This window comes from Monodelphis domestica, chromosome 8, assembly GCF_027887165.1.
Source record: "Monodelphis domestica isolate mMonDom1 chromosome 8, mMonDom1.pri, whole genome shotgun sequence".
Classification (NCBI taxonomy): Eukaryota; Metazoa; Chordata; class Mammalia; order Didelphimorphia; family Didelphidae; genus Monodelphis; species Monodelphis domestica.
Window position 1 is genome coordinate 164,545,873 of NC_077234.1, and position 18,813 is coordinate 164,564,685.

Genomic DNA, 18,813 nt, shown 5'->3' on the forward strand with positions numbered 1-18,813 from the left:
CCATAGGTGTTTATGTGGATAACCAGCTTTTGAAAAAGCAAAGGCTTATTCCACATCCTAAAGTTGTGGAATTAATAGTGTATGGAAGTACATTCTGTTTCAGTAGAATAGCATGAACACTAACATGAGAATGTGGGACTGCATACAAGCCTTACAGAGATCATATTGGAGTGTAATGTTAGATGAGATTAGGTAGACATGAGGTCAATTAATAATAATTTAGTTCTGTATTTCCTTATAAAAAAGATTTGTAAAATGAGGCTGCTTTCATTTAGTAAAAATAAAAGCCTTCAGTCTTTCTTTTTTTTACAGTTTTGAATTATTTTATTTAGTCAATTTAGAACATTATTCCTTGGTTACAAGAATCATATTATTTTCTTCCCTCCCCTGCCCCAAACCCTCCCAAAGCTGATGTACAATTTCACTGGGTATTATTACATGTGTTCTTGATCAAAACCCATTTCCATATTGTTGGTGTTTGCATTAGGCTGTTCCTTTAGAGTCTACATCCCCAACCATATCCCCTTGACTCATGTATTCAAGCAGTTATTTTTTCGTCTGTGTTTCTACTCCCACAGTTTTTCCTCTGAATGTGGATAGTGTTTTTTCCTCGTAGATCCCTCCGAGTTGTTCAGGATCACTGCATTGCTACTAATGGAGAAGTCCATTTCATTCGATTGTACCATGGTTGTACCATAGGTCTCTGTGTACAATGTTCTCCTGAATCTGGTCCTTTTACTCTGCATCAATTCCTGGAGGTCATTCCAGTTTCCATGGAATTCCTCCACTTTAATATTTCTTTGAGCACAATAGTATTCCTTCTCCAACATATACCACAATTTGTTCAGCCATTCTCCAATTGAAGGGCATCCCCTCATTTCCCAATTTTTTGCCACCACAAAGAGCACAGCTATGAATATTCTTGTACAAGTCTTTTTCCTTGTTATCTCTTTGGGGTACAAACCCAGCAGTGCTATGGCTGGGTCAAAGGGCAGACAGTCTTTTAGTGCCCTTTGGGCATAGTTCCAAATTGCCCTCCAGAATGGTTGGATCAATTCACAACTGCACCAGCAATGCATTAATGCCCCAACTTTGCCTCATCCCCTCCAGCATTCATTACTTTCCATTGCTGTTATGTTAGCCAATCTGCTAGGTGTGAGGTGATAGCTCAGAGTTGTTTTGATTTGCATTTCTCTGATTACAAGAGATTTGGAACACTTTTTCATGTGCTTATTAATAATTTTGATTTCTTTAACTGAAAATTGCCTATTCATGTCCCTTGCCCATTTATCAGTTGAAGAATGGCTTGATTTTTTGTACAATTGGTTTAGTTCTTTATAAATTTGAGTAATTAGACCTTTGTCAGAGGTTTTTGTTATGAAGATTATTTCCCAATTTGTTGCCTCCCTTCTAATCTTGGTTGTATTAGTTTTGTTTGTACAAACCCTTTTTAATTTGATGTAATCAAAATTATTGATTTTATATTTTGTGATTTTTTTTCTAGCTCTTGCTTGGTTTTAAAGTCTTTCCTTTCCCAAAGATCTATCTGTATAGGAATAGAAGGGCCTTTCCTAAAAACAATAAACAGTATATATATCTAAAACCATCAATAAACATTATCTGCAATGGGGACAAACTGTAGTATCCCCTTTAGACTGGGATTCCTGACATGGTCAAATCTCTGCTGGGATGGGCTAGATGCTGAAAGGGAGACCCTTCTTAGCAACTGAGGTCTGAACCACAATGCTGCTGCTGGCTTCTGGACTTCCTCCTTTCTGGATATACTGCCTAGGGCCTCTCCATCCAGGAATATCACTCTCCTGAATAAGTATATTCAGGATCTGTGACCCAGAACTAGATAGTGGACAGCAAAGGCTTTAAATCTGATGGAGCCCTGGTAGAGTCTGGGACGTCCTCTTACTCTGGTGAACAGTTTCCCACTGTGAGCTAGAGCACTCTGAACTGTGTGCTAATGCTCTAATGCCCATTTCCAATGTCCACAGCCTCCCTTGGCTAAGCTAGGGTGGATAAAGGATTCAGTGTGACAGTTTCTGGAATTTCCCCCATCAAAATCAACTCTGATGTATTTTATAGATCCGTTTGGAAGAGTTTGTAGAGGGAAGTTCACAGCTTCCTAAGCTCTTATCATTCTGTAATCCTGCCTCTACCTCCCTATCAAAATGTTAATAGAAATGTGTTATGGGGAAAAAAATGTGTACCATAAACAATTTCTGTTCTTTAATTTCTGCAGGTTGGGGAGGATAGAAACATTAACTTTATAGTTCAAAAAAGTGGCAAGTTCTTTTTTTTTTTTAAATATATTTTATTTGATCATTTCCAAGCATTATTCGTTAAAGACATAGATCATTTTCTTTTCCTCCCCCCCACCCCCCATAGCCGACGCGTAAGTCCACTGGGCATTAGATGTTTTCTTGATTTGAACCCATTGCTTTGTTGATAGTATTTGCATTAGAGTTCATTTAGAGTCTATCCTCTGTCATGTCCCCTCAACCTCTGTATTCAGGCAGTTGCTTTTTCTCGGTGTTTCCACTCCCATAGTTTATCCTTTGCTTATGAATGGTGTTTTTTTCTCCTGGATCCCTGCAAGTTGTTCAGGGACATTACACCGCCACTAATGGAGAAGTCCATTACGTTCGATTATACCACAGTGTATTAGTCTCTGTGTACAATGTTCTCCTGGTTCTGCTCCTCTCGCTCTGCATCACTTCCTGGAGGTTGTTCCAGTCTCCATGGAACTTCTCCAAAAAGTGGCAAGTTCTGAGTGAATATTTGTCAAAGTTCAGGTTCTCTTAAATTAATCTCTATACCCAAGACAACTGGTTTTGACAATGTTGAAGCAGTCAGGCCTCCCGAGGGGAAGGCAGGAGGCAGCACATGCCAGGCAAGTCAAAGCCCCACCACTATATTCCTTCTGATCCAGGTAGAGATAGACAACCCAGGAGCTTGATCCTAAGAGCCTTAGAAAAAGCCAAGCATCCAGTCCCATCTTCTCAGGTATCAATCTGAGAAGCAGCCCCTTTCCCATTTGCTGTTCAATAATTTGATGAGCAAATTCTTCTATGGTTGCCATGATCCTGAGTTACCAGAATGTCCCACCCGCTGCGCTCACTCCACCACTGCACTCCGTCTCCCAGAGTAGCGTGGACTCCTCTCCTTCGGCCGTCTGCTGAGGGTGGGGAGGGAGGGGGTGGCTCCCACAGGAAGAAAGTGGGGGTGAGGGATGGGGACAGGGGGATGCTAGGGGCCTGGAAGTAGGAGTGGGGGGTTGGGGGTCAGAGTTTGTGATCCCTCCCTCTACTCCATGGTGCACGTCCCCGCTTCCTGAATGACTTCTTAGCAGCTTGTAATATTTTTTCCTTTTCTGATAGTTCTTGAATTTGGCTATAACATTCCTGGGTGTTTTCAGTTGGGGATTAAGTACAGGTGTGATCTGTGGATTCTTTCAATCTCCACTTTTCCCTCTTGTTCTAGAATATTGAGGTAGTTTTCTTGGATAATTTCCTGTAGTATGATGTCCAGGCTTTTTCTTTTGTCATTGTCTTCTCATAGACCAATGATTCTTAAGTTGTTTCTCCTGAAACGATTTTCTAAATCTTCTGTTTTATGAATAAGGTGCTTCATATTTTCCTCAATTTTTTTATTCTTTTGATTTTGTTTTATAGTGTCCTGCTACCTTGTGAAGTCGCTTGCTTCTAGTTGTATTTTGGATTTTAAAGACTGGATTTCTTCCCTGGCTTTTTGGTCATCCTTCTCCTTCTGGTCTGATTTTCTTTGGAGGTCATCTTTCATCTTCTCTGGCTCATCTTTCATTTTCTTTGCCTCATCTTTCGTCTCCTTTGCCCCATTTTCAAGCTGATTAGTTTTGGGTTTCAAGACATTGTTTAATGTTTCTGGATGACTTATCTTGCTTTTTAATTTCTTTTCCCAGTTGTCTTCAGCCTCTCTTAATTGTGTTTTGAATTGTATTTTGAGTTCTTTCAGAGCCTGTATCCAATTCACTACAGTTTCTGTTTTTTTGCTTGGTGTTCCCTCATCCTTCTCTTTTCCATTTGCTCTTTGTTCGTTGCCTCTATAGAAGCTGTTGATTGTAATTTCTTTTTTCTTTTTCTGTTGTTTGCTCATATTTACCCCTTCTTTACTCCCTGCATTTGCCTGAGCTCTTGTTCCTCTCTCTCTTTTTTTTTTTTGGTGATTTTTGGCTTTTCTTTTTGCCTTCACCCTTGAAGTTTTATAGTAATTCTCTCAGTGCAGTCTGTGGGGGAGGGTTTTTGCAACTTGAGCTTCTCTGCCCTCTGGAGGCTTTGATGGGATTAAGTAGAGCAGTCTGTGGGGGAGGGGTTTTGGAGCTTGAACTTCCCTGCATTCTGAAGGCTTTGATGAGATTAAGTCTGGCTGGGTTGCTGGATGTGCCCTGAGGCCAAAACTTTGGGGGAGTTTAGGGGGTGGGGTGGAGTTTGGGGGGGTGGGGGCAATATGGAGTGTCTCCGCTGCTGCAACTATGCCTCCTGCTCTGCATTTCTCCTCTGTCTGCTTCCTCACTGCCTGTGTTGGATGCTCTGAGCCTCACACAGCTTTACCCAAAAGGTACTCCCTCCAGACCAGTGCCTTTTCCCACCCAGAGGTTCCAGTTGCCGCTGGAGGCTTAGAGCTCTAGGTGGGGAGGGGTCCTGGGACCTTCCTTCTTTCTTCCCCTTACAACCTGAGTGTTCTTGAATTCTGTCTTTGGGGGAGAACCTTTTAAGTTGAGTCCAGCAAGAGGGTTCCTTTGCTTTGTCTTGTTGTTAGGTTTGGTTTTTCGTCCCCTAGAATCATTTAGTTTGTAAGTGGTAAGGAAGGGTTTTTAGAGCTTTGAACGTTTGCTGCCTCTACGCTGCCATCTTGACCCCTTCAGTCTTCATTAGCCTAATTGTCAGTGTTTGAACATTTGAGGAGTATAGAGCAATTGATAGTCTGTACACAGAACTACGTTGCTTTTGTGAAATTCTAATGATAGTGTATAATTGAAAATCTGTTATCCTAAAGAACTACATTTCCTGGTAGCCTACTGACTTCCTGTCAATATGTACTTCTGGTAGACAGGGTATATTAGGCAGTGACATGGAGGGTCCAACCTCTTTTGGCTTCATGTCAAGGATGGTGGTGGTAAGCATGGGGGTTTTGAACTGGCTGATCAGCCATGGGAGTATGGTTTGTATTTTGTTTCCCTTTTATTCCTTCATTTCTAATGATCATTTAATAAATCTCTTAAAATACAATATTTTTATTATTGATATTAATTTTAATTTTTACATTTATAGCAAGAAGAAGTTGGAGGTTGAACTCTCAGTTTTTTAAGATAGCCTAGATAAAAATTTTTAAGCCGCATTTCTCCTACCACAGCTTTTCACCCCCCATACCCCAACCCCCTTGCGAACTCTGAGAGAACTCCAAAAACTCTGTATCGGAGCTGCTGCCCAGCTTCCACCTGTTTGTTTGTTTTCTTTCCCTACTTTTTCCCCCGATCACTCTCCCTATGTGTCCAGCTGTTTCAATTTAAGGGACTTAGCCAGAGACTCTTCGATACTGCCTTTGGCATTACTGCTCCTCATTCCATTCTCTCTGACTGCTAAATCTTAATTTCCTGCTTATGCTCTTGCTCCTGCTCTTCTGATCCCAAGTGCTCATCCTCCTGGTCTGGCCCTAGCCCAACCTTGGCCTTGACTGCTGATAGCTGCCACTGGATCTTTGGAAATCATAAACTTGGAGTTGCTCTCTGGGCAGTTGGTAAAAACTGGGGTGTGCATTCCTTAGGCAATAATTAGCCTCCATATGGCAGGAGACCTCAGTGGGGAAGGGGAAGGAAGTTACTCTTCCAAACAGGAAGTAAAATTGCAAGCATGGTGCACTCTGTGACAGAGTAGTACCTTGCCTATTTCAAATAGCTTCTAGTTTTAGGATATTTTTTCTTTCTACCATTCATTAGTGAACTGATCCTTTCACTTATCTTGCCTGAGATTCGAGGAGAAATTCATTCCCCTACAACCCTTTGCCATTTGGGCCTTCGCAGTCTCTAAGAATTCATCCAGTTTGGGATTCCTCAAACCCATGTTCTCCCTTGATATGGGAGATCCCAGAGCTCTGACAAAAGGAACCTGAATGTATAGAGAAAAGAACTTTAAAGAGACTGGAGGTGAATGTTTTAAGCCTTTTCAGACTCCATTGTTGTATGAAAGTCTCTGTATTTTATTTTGCTGATTATTTTATGATTTAATTTTGTTGTTTTAAGTTCATTTATTAAGCTGAATAATCCTATTCTGTTACACTGAATCATTTTAATCTACTGTGTTTTAACTGCAGTTATATTCTGTTACTTTTCCCCTATAACTATACTGAACAAAATATCATTGTATAAGCCCATAAAAACGGCCCCCCCCCCCACTTTGGCTTTGTTAATTGTCACATATATGATGGATGGACTTTGTCAACGTGGTTAACAACTTTTGGAAAATTTAATGCGTTAAATATCTCAAATTTATTTTAAGGGGTCTTTAGACATAATTTTTAGATTTTTCAACAACTATGACTCCTTTACTTAGAATTTTTACACATAAGCCTTTGATAGTCTATATTTCATCCAGAAGTTATCTTTTCTCTTTTATTTGGATTTTTTTGGTTTTTGATTTCTCTTGCCAATTGATTCATATACTTCACAACTGAGCCATGCATCCCTAAGTGATCCCTATGTTTTTCAACACCCTCTTCAGGGGGGAATGTATTATTATTCTAAAATGCAAAGTTTAAATTCTTTTTGGGAGTAATTTTAGATTAAGAAATGCTACTTCTCTGAATCCAGAAAGTGAACTGTTTGGAGAAGGCACCATGAAGATGCCTCTACAGACCACATGCTGCATCAGAAGATCCAGAGTGAATTTTGGGATGTGGTGATTTGAACTGTGTGGGGTTGAATGTATTGTTTTGTATGTATACTCTTATGCCGAAGGGGACTGTCTCCTGACTGGCTTTTTGTCATTGCGCCTAGCAATCATGGATTTGTTCTTTTCCCTTTTATATCCAGATTACTGTAATTTAAAAGTTGATTATATTGAATTATCAATTGGGGAGGTTTGTCTCCCAATCATCATCAGGGGGAATGTATAATTGAAAATCTGTTGCCCTAAAAAATAATTACATTTCCCAGGAGCCCACTGACTTCCTGACATTATGTACTTCCTGTAGATAGGGGATATTAGCTAGTGATGTGGAGGGTCCTGGCTTCTTTTGGCTTCATGGCAAGGATGGTGGTGGTAAGCGTGGGGGTTTTGAACTGGCTGATCAGCCATGGGTGTGTGGCTTGTATTTTGTATCCCTTTTTTTCCTTTATTTCTAATGATCTCTAATAAATCTCCTAAAATATAATATTTTTATTATTGAGATTTAATTTTAATTTTAAAATAGTTGCCATTTGTTCAGTTGAAAGAGTGAGACGAGATTTAAGTTTAACTTCAGCTTTCAGCTTCTGTGACTTTGAGCATGGAATAAAATAAATTATATAGAATATTACTTTGCAGTTTTCCTTGACTAATTACTGTGACATGGTTGTTTTCAAGCTGGAAGATTATATTGTATATCTTAGTAGCATTCACATTTTATTAAGCATCTTTAGGCCTATAGACTTATCAATCATTTCCTAGACCTAAGCCTTGGGTAAATGCTTTTGTTAGTCTGCTGCACATGTGATAGAAGTTGTGAGGTAATTTTTTGATGTTGATATCTATTGTGCTACAGCAAATTTTTTTTTTTTGTGCTGTATTGTGACCTGAAAGCACATATTTCGACACTGGCATAAAGTCATACTCACACAGCAGGAAAAGATAGTAGCACTCTAGCTCATAGTATGAAGATATGTGTATTTTAGTAGTTTGGAAAGTGGAACAGGCTGCCTTGGTAGATAATACATTCCTCTTTATTGAATAGAACTTTGAGTGAAGACCATATAACCACTTGGCAGGCATGTTATTTGGGAGATTTCTTCAGGTTTAGATTAGTCGACTTTTGAGGTCTAGGTTATCTTTTTTTAATTTTAAGAATTGAGTTTTTTTTTAAATTTTATTTTAAAATACTTTTTCCATGTTCGCATGATTCATTTTCTTTCCCTTCCCTTTGACCTCTCCCTTCCCAGATCCGATAAGCAATTCCACTGGGTTATACAAATGTTGTCACTTGATACCTATTTCCATGTCATTCATTTTTACTATAGAGGGAATTTTTTTTTTAAGGCTTAAACCTCAAATCACTTATCCATATATACAGTGATAAGTGATATATGTTTTACTTTTGCATTTCTACTCCCATAGTTCTTTCTCTCCATGTGAATAGCATTCTTTTACATAAATCCTTTAGGAGTGTCCATGTCTTATTGTATTGCTACTAGTAGCAAAGTCCATTACATTGGATTTTTCCACAATGTTTTACTTTCTGTGTATAATGTTGTTCTGGTTCTGCTCCTTTCACTCTGCATTAGTTCATTGAGGTTCTCCCAGTTCATATGGAAAGCCTCCAGATCATCAGTCCTGATAGCAAAATAGTATTCCATCACCATCATGTAGCACAATTTGTTCAGCCATTCCCAAATCAAGGGATATCCCCATAGTTTCCAATTTTTTGCTACCACAAAGAGCACAGCTATGAATATTTTTGTACATGTATTTTTCCTTTTATCTCTGGGTTACAAATCCAGCTGGATTTTTTTGGATCAAAGGTCAGACAGCTTTTTAAAGCCCTTTTGGCATAATTCCAAATTGCCTTCCAGAATGGCTAGATGGATTCACAAATCAACTAGCAACACATTAGTGTCCTGATTTTGCCACACCCCTTTCAGCATTTATTATTTACCTTTACTGTCATATTGGCTAATCTGCTAGGTGTTTTGATTTGCATTTCTCTAATTATGAGAGATTTGGAATACTTTTTCATGTGCTTATTGATAGTTTTGATTTCTTTATCTGAAAACTGCCTATTCATGTCCCTGGACCAAGTGGCAATTGGGGAATGGCTTGATTTTTTTGTACAATTGACTTAGCTCCTTATAAATTTGATCTTTGTCAGAGATTTTTGTTATAAATTTTTTTCCCCAATTTGTTGCTTCCCTTCTAATTTTGCTTGCATTGGTTTTGTTTGTACAGAAACTTTTAAATTTAATATATTCAAAATTATTAGTTTTGTATTTTGTAGTGTTCTCTATCTCCTGCTTGGTCTTAAATTCCTTCCTTTCTCTCTGACATATACTACTATTCTATGTTCATTTAATTTGTTTATGGTTTCTCTCTTTATATTTGTCACTTACCCACTCTGAGTTAATCTTGGTATAGGGTATAAGATATTGATCTAAGCCTAAATTTTCCCATACTGTTTTCCAATTTTCCCAGTAGTTTTTTTCAAATAGTGGGTTCTTGTCTCCAAAGCTGGGATCTATGATTTTATAGAACACTATCTTGCTGCTGTCATTTACTCCAAGTCTATTCCATTGATCTACCCTTTTATCTCTAAGCCAGTATCCAATAATTTTAATAATTACTGCTTTATAGCATAGTTAGAGATCTGGTAAAGCTAGGCCCCCATCCTTCACATTTTTTAAATTATTTCCTTTGATATTCTTGATCTTTTGTTCTTCCAGATGAACTTTGTAACAATTTTTTCTAATTCTATAAAAAAAATGTTCTGGTAGTTTGATAGGCATAGCACTGAATAAGTAAATTAATTTAGGTAGGATTGCCATTTTTTATTATATTAGCTCATCCTACCCATGAGCATTTAATGTTTTTCTAATTATTTAGATCTAGTTTAATTTGTGTTGAGCAGATGGAAAATTTGCAACACCTGAGGTACATTCCCAGCATCCTTTTAAGTTATGTCCTCATTTTATGTAAGGATGTTTAGGAGATAAATTTGGCTGAGACCCATGCTGAGAGGCTCTTTTTTTGTCTCTCTTTGCTCTGCTCACTTGACTGAAAGAACCTTTTTTTTTCTTTCCCCTCTCCTTTTGATTATTATTAAAGACCCCACAGTGTGAAGAATGTTTTGTAGTTATGTTCATATAATCCCTGAATTTGTCTTGGCAAGTAGACTCCTAGGTATTTTATCTTATCTAGAGTAATTTTAAATGGTCTTTCTCTTCCTAACTTTTGCTGCTGGGTTTTGTTGGAAATATTTTGTACCCTGCAACTTTGCTAAAGTTATTGTTTCTGCTAGTTTTTTAGTTGATTTTCTTGGATTCTCTAGGTATATCATCATGTTATCTACAAAAAGTGATAGTTCAGGTTCCTCATTGCCTATCTTGATTTCTTCAATTTAAAAATTGAGTTTTTTTAAATGATTCTTTTTACTATATTATGCTGCTTTTCACATCTTTTAATTTTGTTCTGCTAGATATCTTTTGAACCTCTTATTCTTGACATGGAAATAATCAGATAAAGAGATGTGATCCATGTACATCAGAAGACTTTTATAGACAGTTTAACTAGATTTCAGCAAGATATTCAACCAAGTCTGTCAAGAGATTCTTATGGATGATCTGGCTCTAACCTTATTATTCTACCCAAACTGCTTTCTCCATATTTACCAGTGATCTCTTAGTTGCCAGATCCATTGGCCTCTTCTCAGTCCTCATTATTCTTGACCTCTCTGCTGCCTTTGACTCTGTTGATCATCTTCTCTTATTCCCTCTTCTCCAGGTTTTTGGAGTGCCATTCTCTTCTGGTTTTCCTCCGACATATCTGCCTGCTCCATCTCAGTCTCCTTGACTAGATCCTCATTTAGATCAGGCTCTCTAACTGTTGGTGTCTCTCCAGGTTCTGCCATGGGCACTCTTCTCTTCTCCCCTATAATACTTCACTAGGTGATCTCATCTCAATGCTGATGATTCTCAAATCTGCTTATCCTGCCCTATACTTAGTGCTGACCTCCAGTCTCATATCTCCCAACTGCCTTTCAGACTCTAAGAATTAGATGTTCAGTAGACCACTTAAACTCAATGTATTCAAAACAGAACTCATCAGGTTTCCTTCTAACCTCTTTTCTGTAATACTGTAGAGGACAAGCACCATCATCTCAGGCTTACAACCTAGGAACTACCCTGGACTCCTCACTATTTCACCTTTCATATCCAATCTATTGGCAAGGTCTGTGGATTTCACCTTTGTAGTATCTCTTAAATATACCTCCTTTCCTCATCTGATACTGACACTACCTTGTGCAGCTGCTCCTCTTCACCCCACTCCTGGACTATTGCAAAAGCCTATTAGTAGATCTGTCTGCCTGCCTCTAGTCTCCCTACTCAATCTGTCCTCCATTCAGCCATCAAAGTGATTTTTCTTTGATCACATGTCATATCCATCCTCAATCAATTCTCATCCCTCATCTCTCATAGAAAAGCCCCTTTCATAACCTAGCCCCATCCCACTTTCTAGTTTTCTAAATCTTTCTCCCTTTACTACGTATTCTTTAATCCAGTGACACTGGCCTCCTTGCTGTCCCATAAACCAGAGACTCTTATCTCTCAGCATTGGGCATTTTCTCTGGCTGTCCTCCATGCCTAGAAAGTTCTTCATCTCTACCTCCTGAATTTCCTGACTTTCTTCAAGCACCAACTAAAATCTTTCAAAGGAAGCCTTTCCTAAACACACTTAATTTTAGTGCCTTATTTCTTGTTTGTACATATTTATTTGCTTGTCCTTCCTATTAAATTGTGGCTATTTGACAAATTAATTAATCTTTCTGAGCTTCAGTTTCTTAATCTGTAAAATATGCTCAGATTTGATAACCTCAAGTTTCTTCCAATTCTGAATCTGTGATCATGTGACTGCAATTTTTATTGATGATAAACTCAGAATGAAGCAACTTTGTAATATAAAGAAGAGTCTTATTGAGGAGGAGGAAGAGGATGAGAAAAAATATGTTCTGAAGAGTTAAAAGTACTCTTCATGTCAGGAATGAGTGCTTGTGAACTCAGAGTCAATAGCATTCAAGCCTTTAATTCGAAAATAACTATATAACCATTTTCTTCCCCTTAGTCTGTTTTGTGAAAAAAAATTATGCTGTTTTAGCCATTTTTTTTAATAACAGAAAAACCTCAACCCTTAAGAGTTTTTTCATTTCTTTTCTTTCCAATAGATTGCAGAGTACAAATGAAACAAACATTGTAAGTTCTATGTAATAATTTTTTCTGAGAAAAGAACTTGAAATATCCTGACTTGTTTTCTGTACTTTTTTGTTTTAGATCTGGAGATTGATTTGTGGAAGAATAATTTGCCTCGATTTGAAAGATACATTTTGTAGTAGCCTACTTATATATAACTTTAGGATATTTGAAAGAAGATATGGCAGCAGGAAATTTGCAGTAAGTCAGTTATGAATATTTAATTCACCATTTATCAGATGCCATCTTTGTACAAGGTCCTGGATATCCATGGCTCTGCACTGGAAATGTTTTATCTGGGTTGGAATTTTTGCCCTGATACTGCCTATGTGAGCTCAGGCCTTACCACTTTGGGCTTCCATTTTCTCATCCGTATACTGAGGAACTTGCTTGCTCCAAGTCCCTTTCAGAGCCATGTTCTACCTTCTTAGATTAGGGGTGGGGAGGGAAAGGGGAGTGGTATCCTTTTTTTGTGTGTGATAAAGTTCAATAGCTTTAATGATTTTTGATTTGAGATCATCAGAGCTTCTTGTAGCTGGGACAAAGTTAGTTGATAAATTCATAGCTTTAGAGTCAGAAGAGACCTTAGAGGATCTGGTCCAATCCAATCATTTTATAAATGCAAAAACTGAGGCTCATGGAGATGAAGTGACCTGCCTAGGGTCACAATGACAGTAAGTCGCATAGAATGAATTAAAATCCAGATTTTCTAATTCTAAATCCAGTAGTGTTTTCTACACTATCATATTTTGCATTTATAGAGTGTTAAGATGATAGTGTTTCAGAGGAGAGTCAAATGTAAGTGTAGATGTACAGAAGACTCCCATCATCTTCCTGTGAAGCCAGCATGGAGTTTAGAAGAGAAGTGGATAATAGAACCGTGTGATTTTATTTTGGCAGAAAGCCACAAAATTGGGGATGATTCTCTGTGAGAAGGAAGCATGTTCCCAGATTGTCTTGGGGCAAAGTCTTAGTCATAATCATGCTAGTTATAAGCTCTAGAGATCAGATTTTTAATTTTAAAATCATTGTTTTTCATGTTCATTAAAAATTATATGTATTACTTTAAAATTGAATATTGCCTAGGTTGAGATATAAAATTTAATATATTGCTAAGATTAATTAATATTTCAAAAAGTTGAAGCTCATAACCAAAAAAACTCCCCCAAACTAGAAAAATTTTAGGGAGTTGGGAGTTTGATAAAGTTGTCATTCATTGAAATCAGAAGGCCTTTCTGGTAATATGTATAATACTTTTTTGTATTTTTAAATTTTGGCCTATTGAAGTTAAATGAATCAAAAAGCATATTTTAAGTACCTCCTATACATTGGGTGCTGAGGATATAGATGGAAAGAATAAAACAGACTATTCACAAGGAACAAGGAGACAACAAGCCCACATATAAATATATGCACAATAAAGATTTTGAAGGAAAATACAAACTAGTTAAATATAAAGGAGTTTAGGAGAGAGGATCAAGAAAGACTTCATGTGCAAGATGTTGCTTAAACAGTATCTTGAAGGAAGAAGAGTTTTCTATGATGTGGAGTTGAAGAAGGAGGACATTTAACCATGTAGAATGGCCAGTGTAAAGGCGTAGGGATTAGAGATGGAACATCTTTGTGTGAAGAGCAGATGGAAGACCATTTTGTCTGGATTGCAGAGAGATGCTTCATTGTGATGTGCAGGTAACCTATGGTTATGCTATGTGATGTAAATTCTAGAAAGCCCTAATGAACTAAAAAGATTTGGAGTATCAAAGGGTTGTTGGATTATGCTCCAAAGATGGGCTACTTAATTTCAGAAAAGCTCTTCAACTGAAGTTTGGCCTTCTTTTTCTGGTCACAGCAGCCTATGAAGCCATATGGAGTGGTGGCTATCTGCGTCTGTAGGTACCTGTCACAGAAATTGAAATATGAATGTGAGAATAACAGTAGGTTATGTTTCTTAATGTAGTACACTGAACTGATTTTAAGTTAGTGAATTAACTTTTTGTTTGTGGAACTTCTTTTTTTCTTTACAGTCCTTCTTATTGGGTTCCTGGATTTTGTCAGCTTTATTTGACTTGATCCTTGTGGAAGCTTTCCAGTATTCCTTTGCTATCACAGCCAGTAACTTGCCTTCTGGTTTGTAAGTAACTCCTCTAATAGATTTGCTCAATTTAGAATTAGGCTATACCAAAGGAATTGTTGAAGAAGAAAAACATTTTAATTTTTCCAATGTAAAATAATTTGATTTTAAAAAATGAAACAGCCTATCATCTTTAATTACAAAGTGTCCCAAAAGGTTAATGTCAAATTTCAATCAAAGAGGAAAAATATCTTAATTTTTCCCATATAGAGTCATTTGATTATATGAAAGGAAAATTTGTTGTGTTTAAGTACAGGGTGTCCCCCAAATGTATTAAAGCTTCAAACTACAGTAAGAATTTTGGGATACCCTGTATTTTCACATCTTCAGTATGTTCTAGAAACAGTTAAATTCGAGCTACCTTTTTCTTGCAACTTTTTAACTCCCGTAGTTTAGATGTTAGTTATGAATTATGTCACAGTATTCTTATAGATAAAATTAATTCTTTATGGTAGCATAGGGCGAATTAGTCCTCAGCAGGAGGGGCCTCAGCCTTGAACTGAGGGCCCAGGGATGAATAAAGCAAGGGCTTCAGTTATGAAGCCTCTCTAAAGAGGGGAAGCTTTTCCTGAGGCGAGTCCCTTCAGAATATATAGGAAAGGAGTCAGCCTTTTTCACTCAGCCACGTGGTAGTTCATAGGGAGAGATTTAAGAAGTCTCACCAAAGCCCAAGGTCTCAGGTCCAGTAAGCAGATTCTTCACCAGCCTCCAACTTGAATTCAGAACTCCAAAGAATTAAGAACTACCTCACAGGAAGTTGTAACTCCTTTTAAAGATCCTTCTTTTGCATTCATTTCCTGTGCCTTCCTCTACTTTTATGTGAACAAATTATAGTCTATAGTTTTGTTTAGGACTTCCCTGGGGCAGTCAGTGGTTTCTGATTTGTCACCCACTTTTGCACAAGTGGGTCACAAACCTCCCCCACTCAAGTGTAAGTGGAGTATATATGCTTCTGGTGATTAAATCTGAAAATGGGCAGGGGAGAGTTGATCCCATCTTCACAATAGCATACTTTTCATAAAACTTGTGACATTTTCTTCCAAAAGAATTGTTAAAGCTTAAACATGTAAATTTCAAATATGAACTAAGCTTGTCCAAAATAGAACTTTCAAGGAATAATTTAAGAAATTTGCATAATTTGACCTTTCAGAGCAAGGTATCAGTTTTAGAAAGAATTTTAGCATGCCACTTTGTGGATAGAGGGAAGGTGAGGTTTGGAGTGTGTATTCTCAGGTTCTTCCTTAATAAATGTGATTACTTGGGGTAGTAGATATGATTGGCTGAGTCAACAAAGAGGAGTGAGAGGGTGCATAGCAGGGACATGATCATCTGATTCTATAGCCATGGAAATTTTCTCCTTCAAAGAGCTCCTGCTTTGTAATCTGATGTTGCACCCCGATTGCAGGAGTATGTAGCAGAAGTAATGCTTATTACTGCAGTTCAGTACTACTGTAGGCTCATATTTGAGGCAGGAGTCGATGATTCTTATCTTTCAGGATCATCCTATCCACCGTGGTATTCAAAATGAAGAATGATGTATAAATGCCTCAAAATACATATAAAAACCCACTGGTGATAGTCCATTTTTCTGGAGCCTGGCCTTTATGTTTATGTATATCATAAGTTATCATTGACTATTAAAATACTTCTGACTCCCCCACCCCCCCACCTCGAAATCACTGGCTTTGTTGATGATACCCACATCTTTTTTTCTCTCATTTCTCTCTCAACCACATGGTCCAACATCTCTCATGAACATTCTCACTCTAGCTCTGCTGAGCTCAAGGCATTCATTCTCTTCCCTAGAGCCAATTTATATAGCTGCCTCCACCATTGGAAAGGTGCCTGTTGTCAGCCTTGCATTGACACTCCTGCCTTGCATGCAGTACTCCTAAAATATTTGTTAAATTAAAGCGAAGTATGAGTCTGCTGCTCTGAAGGTGACTATGTTTATCCTGGCTTTACTCTAAGCCCAGAATTTGCCTCCAAAATGTTTGTTAAGCCTGTAAAAGAATCTACTGTTTTGATAGAAGTAACTTAACAAATGAAATAACCAAATGTCTTTTTATAGATTCTAGTTTGGCATGATTAATCTTAAAGATAGCTGAATCTTTTCTATATATATACTTCTTCAAATTAAGTTAATGTCTAAAATAATTTACTTTTGGCATTTTACAAAATGGCTGAGTTTTAAGGAGCAAAATTTTTTTAGCACATTCACACATTATTTTGATAGCAGTTCTGTACTTAACAAACAGGGATGCTTAAGTTTAGTTAGTGGCAGGCATTTAAAAATATCTCAATATTATTTTAATTTTTTTTACTTTTTAAGAAATACTTGGTATTTATGTATATTTTGAGTAAAATCCTATATTTGAAAAGCAATATTTAGAGCAGATGTTTATGTTTATGGCATTCATAGATACTACATTTTATAATACTCCAAAACTTGCTGATATTGAATTACAATTCAATTTTGGAGACTAAAAGAAAGAACAGTTTATTATCATACACAATAATTTTGGGAAGACCCCTATGTTCTATGTTAAATTCATTATGTTATATAAACTTCTGTTTGACATTAAAATCTTGTCTTTTTCCTCTCTTTCTAGTCATCTTTGGCATTTCTTCCCTTTATGCCCTTCTAATCAGTCTCCCTTGTTTATTGTTCTTCATATACTGTACCCTGTTTCCCATCTCATTTCTTTGCCTTACCTATCTTTGCATGTCTGGAATGAGCTCCCTTGACACCTTAGCTCCTTAGAATCCCTGCTTTCTTTGAAGACTTAGCTCAAGCACCACTTTCCCATCCAAGGTTACTATATATACCTGCTTTATATTTACAAATATGTGTTTGTGTGTGTATAATGTCTGCATGTATATATTATACATTATATACTGGTATGATATATTGTGTTAAGATGCTATATGTATATAGTTACACATTTTATATATGAACATGTATACACAAAATACATACACTCAAATACATAGACATATATAATACCTGTACAAATTTGTATATATGATACATATATACACAAATACACATATATACATATATACATACATAACACACACAATATATTACATGGTTTCTCCCCCTAAAGAATGTGAGCTTCTTGAAGTTGTTCCTTTTTTTTTTAGCCCCATTGCTAAGCATAGTGCTCAGCATATAGTAGGTATTTAATAAATCTTTGTTGATTGATTGCTATCCATATGGATAACTCCCACATCCCTATATTGAGCTCCATACTCTCTTCTGGACTGTAATCCTATATTACTGACTGCCTTTTGGTCATTTTGAGTTGGATGCTATAAAGACATTAAAAACCCAATATCTTTCCTCCCAGATCTACCCTTCTTACCAATTTTCCTGTTTCTCTTGAGGAGATCATAAGACTTTGAGTCACTGGTTTGCAGCATTGGTGTTATCCTTGCCTCCTCATTCTCTATCACCTCATTTATCCTATTAGTTACTAAGTCTTGTTCAGTTTCTCTTTTAGATTCCAGATTCCAGCAGGAACATGTACTTCATGGAACATTTTTTTCCCATGTCACAGGCCTTTTTTTTTTCCTTCCAGTATTGCAGTCTGCCCAGATCCCAAATGGGTACTGGAGAGTTCTTCCCTTTTTATTCTGCTTGTCATCCAGAGTCCTCCAATATTTCTCCCCAATTAGAATGTGAGTTCTTTGAGAGTCTTGCTTTTCTTTTTGTAACTCCAGTGCTTATAACAATGCTTGGCACAAAATAAACATGTAATAAATGTTTCTGTTTTTATTCATTCTTTTTTTGAATCTCCAAAGCATCTCTTGTATTAGTCATATCTGCTCATATGGTCATTATCCTAGTATCTCCCACTTGTATGCAAGTCAAGTCAACAAGCATTTGTTAAGCATCTACTGTGTGCCAGAAACTACTAAGAGAAAAGCAAAAAGCATCTATGATTTCAAAGAGCTCACAATCCAATGCAACAGACAACTGTCTATAAACAACATATTCTCTTCAAAATGAATTGGAGATGAATGTAATATTGCAACAGTTTCTAATTGTTCTTCCAGGCTATTTCTCCATATACAGTTCATCCCTTTCTGCAGAGTGATTTACCTGTGCAAATCTGACCATACTCCCCTGCTCAATCATTAAGTATTCATTACTAGGAGGGACAGCTAGTTGGCATAGTAGATAGAGAACTAGGCTTCGAGTCCAGAGAAGTGACTTTAGATTTGACTTTGGATACTTGCTAGCTATGTGAGCCTGGGTAAGTCACTTAATCCCAGTCATCTAGCTCTTTCTTCCCTTGTATCTTAAAATTGATATTAAGGCAGAAGGGAAAAATTAAAAAAAAAAAACAAACAAACCTGTGTCCCATAAATTTTGCTAAATGTTGGGATTAGAAAGACAAAAGTGAACCATCCCTACCATCAAAGAGCTCACTTTCTAGTGGGGAACTTGTATACCTACGTGCACACACTGTAAGAGTTAAAA

The 18,813-nt window shown here is 37.2% G+C and overlaps 1 protein-coding gene across 1 annotated transcript in view; it reads left to right on the top strand.

Moving 5' to 3' along the window:
* Positions 1–18,813, top strand: part of UBAC2 (UBA domain containing 2) — a 326,804-nt gene that overhangs the window by 31,781 nt on the left and 276,210 nt on the right. Inside the window, exons 3-4 of the mRNA XM_007501351.3 lie at positions 12,275–12,394; positions 14,218–14,324. Of these exons, the coding sequence (XP_007501413.1) occupies positions 12,275–12,394; positions 14,218–14,324 (227 nt within the window). The remainder of the gene's footprint in view (positions 1–12,274; positions 12,395–14,217; positions 14,325–18,813) is intronic.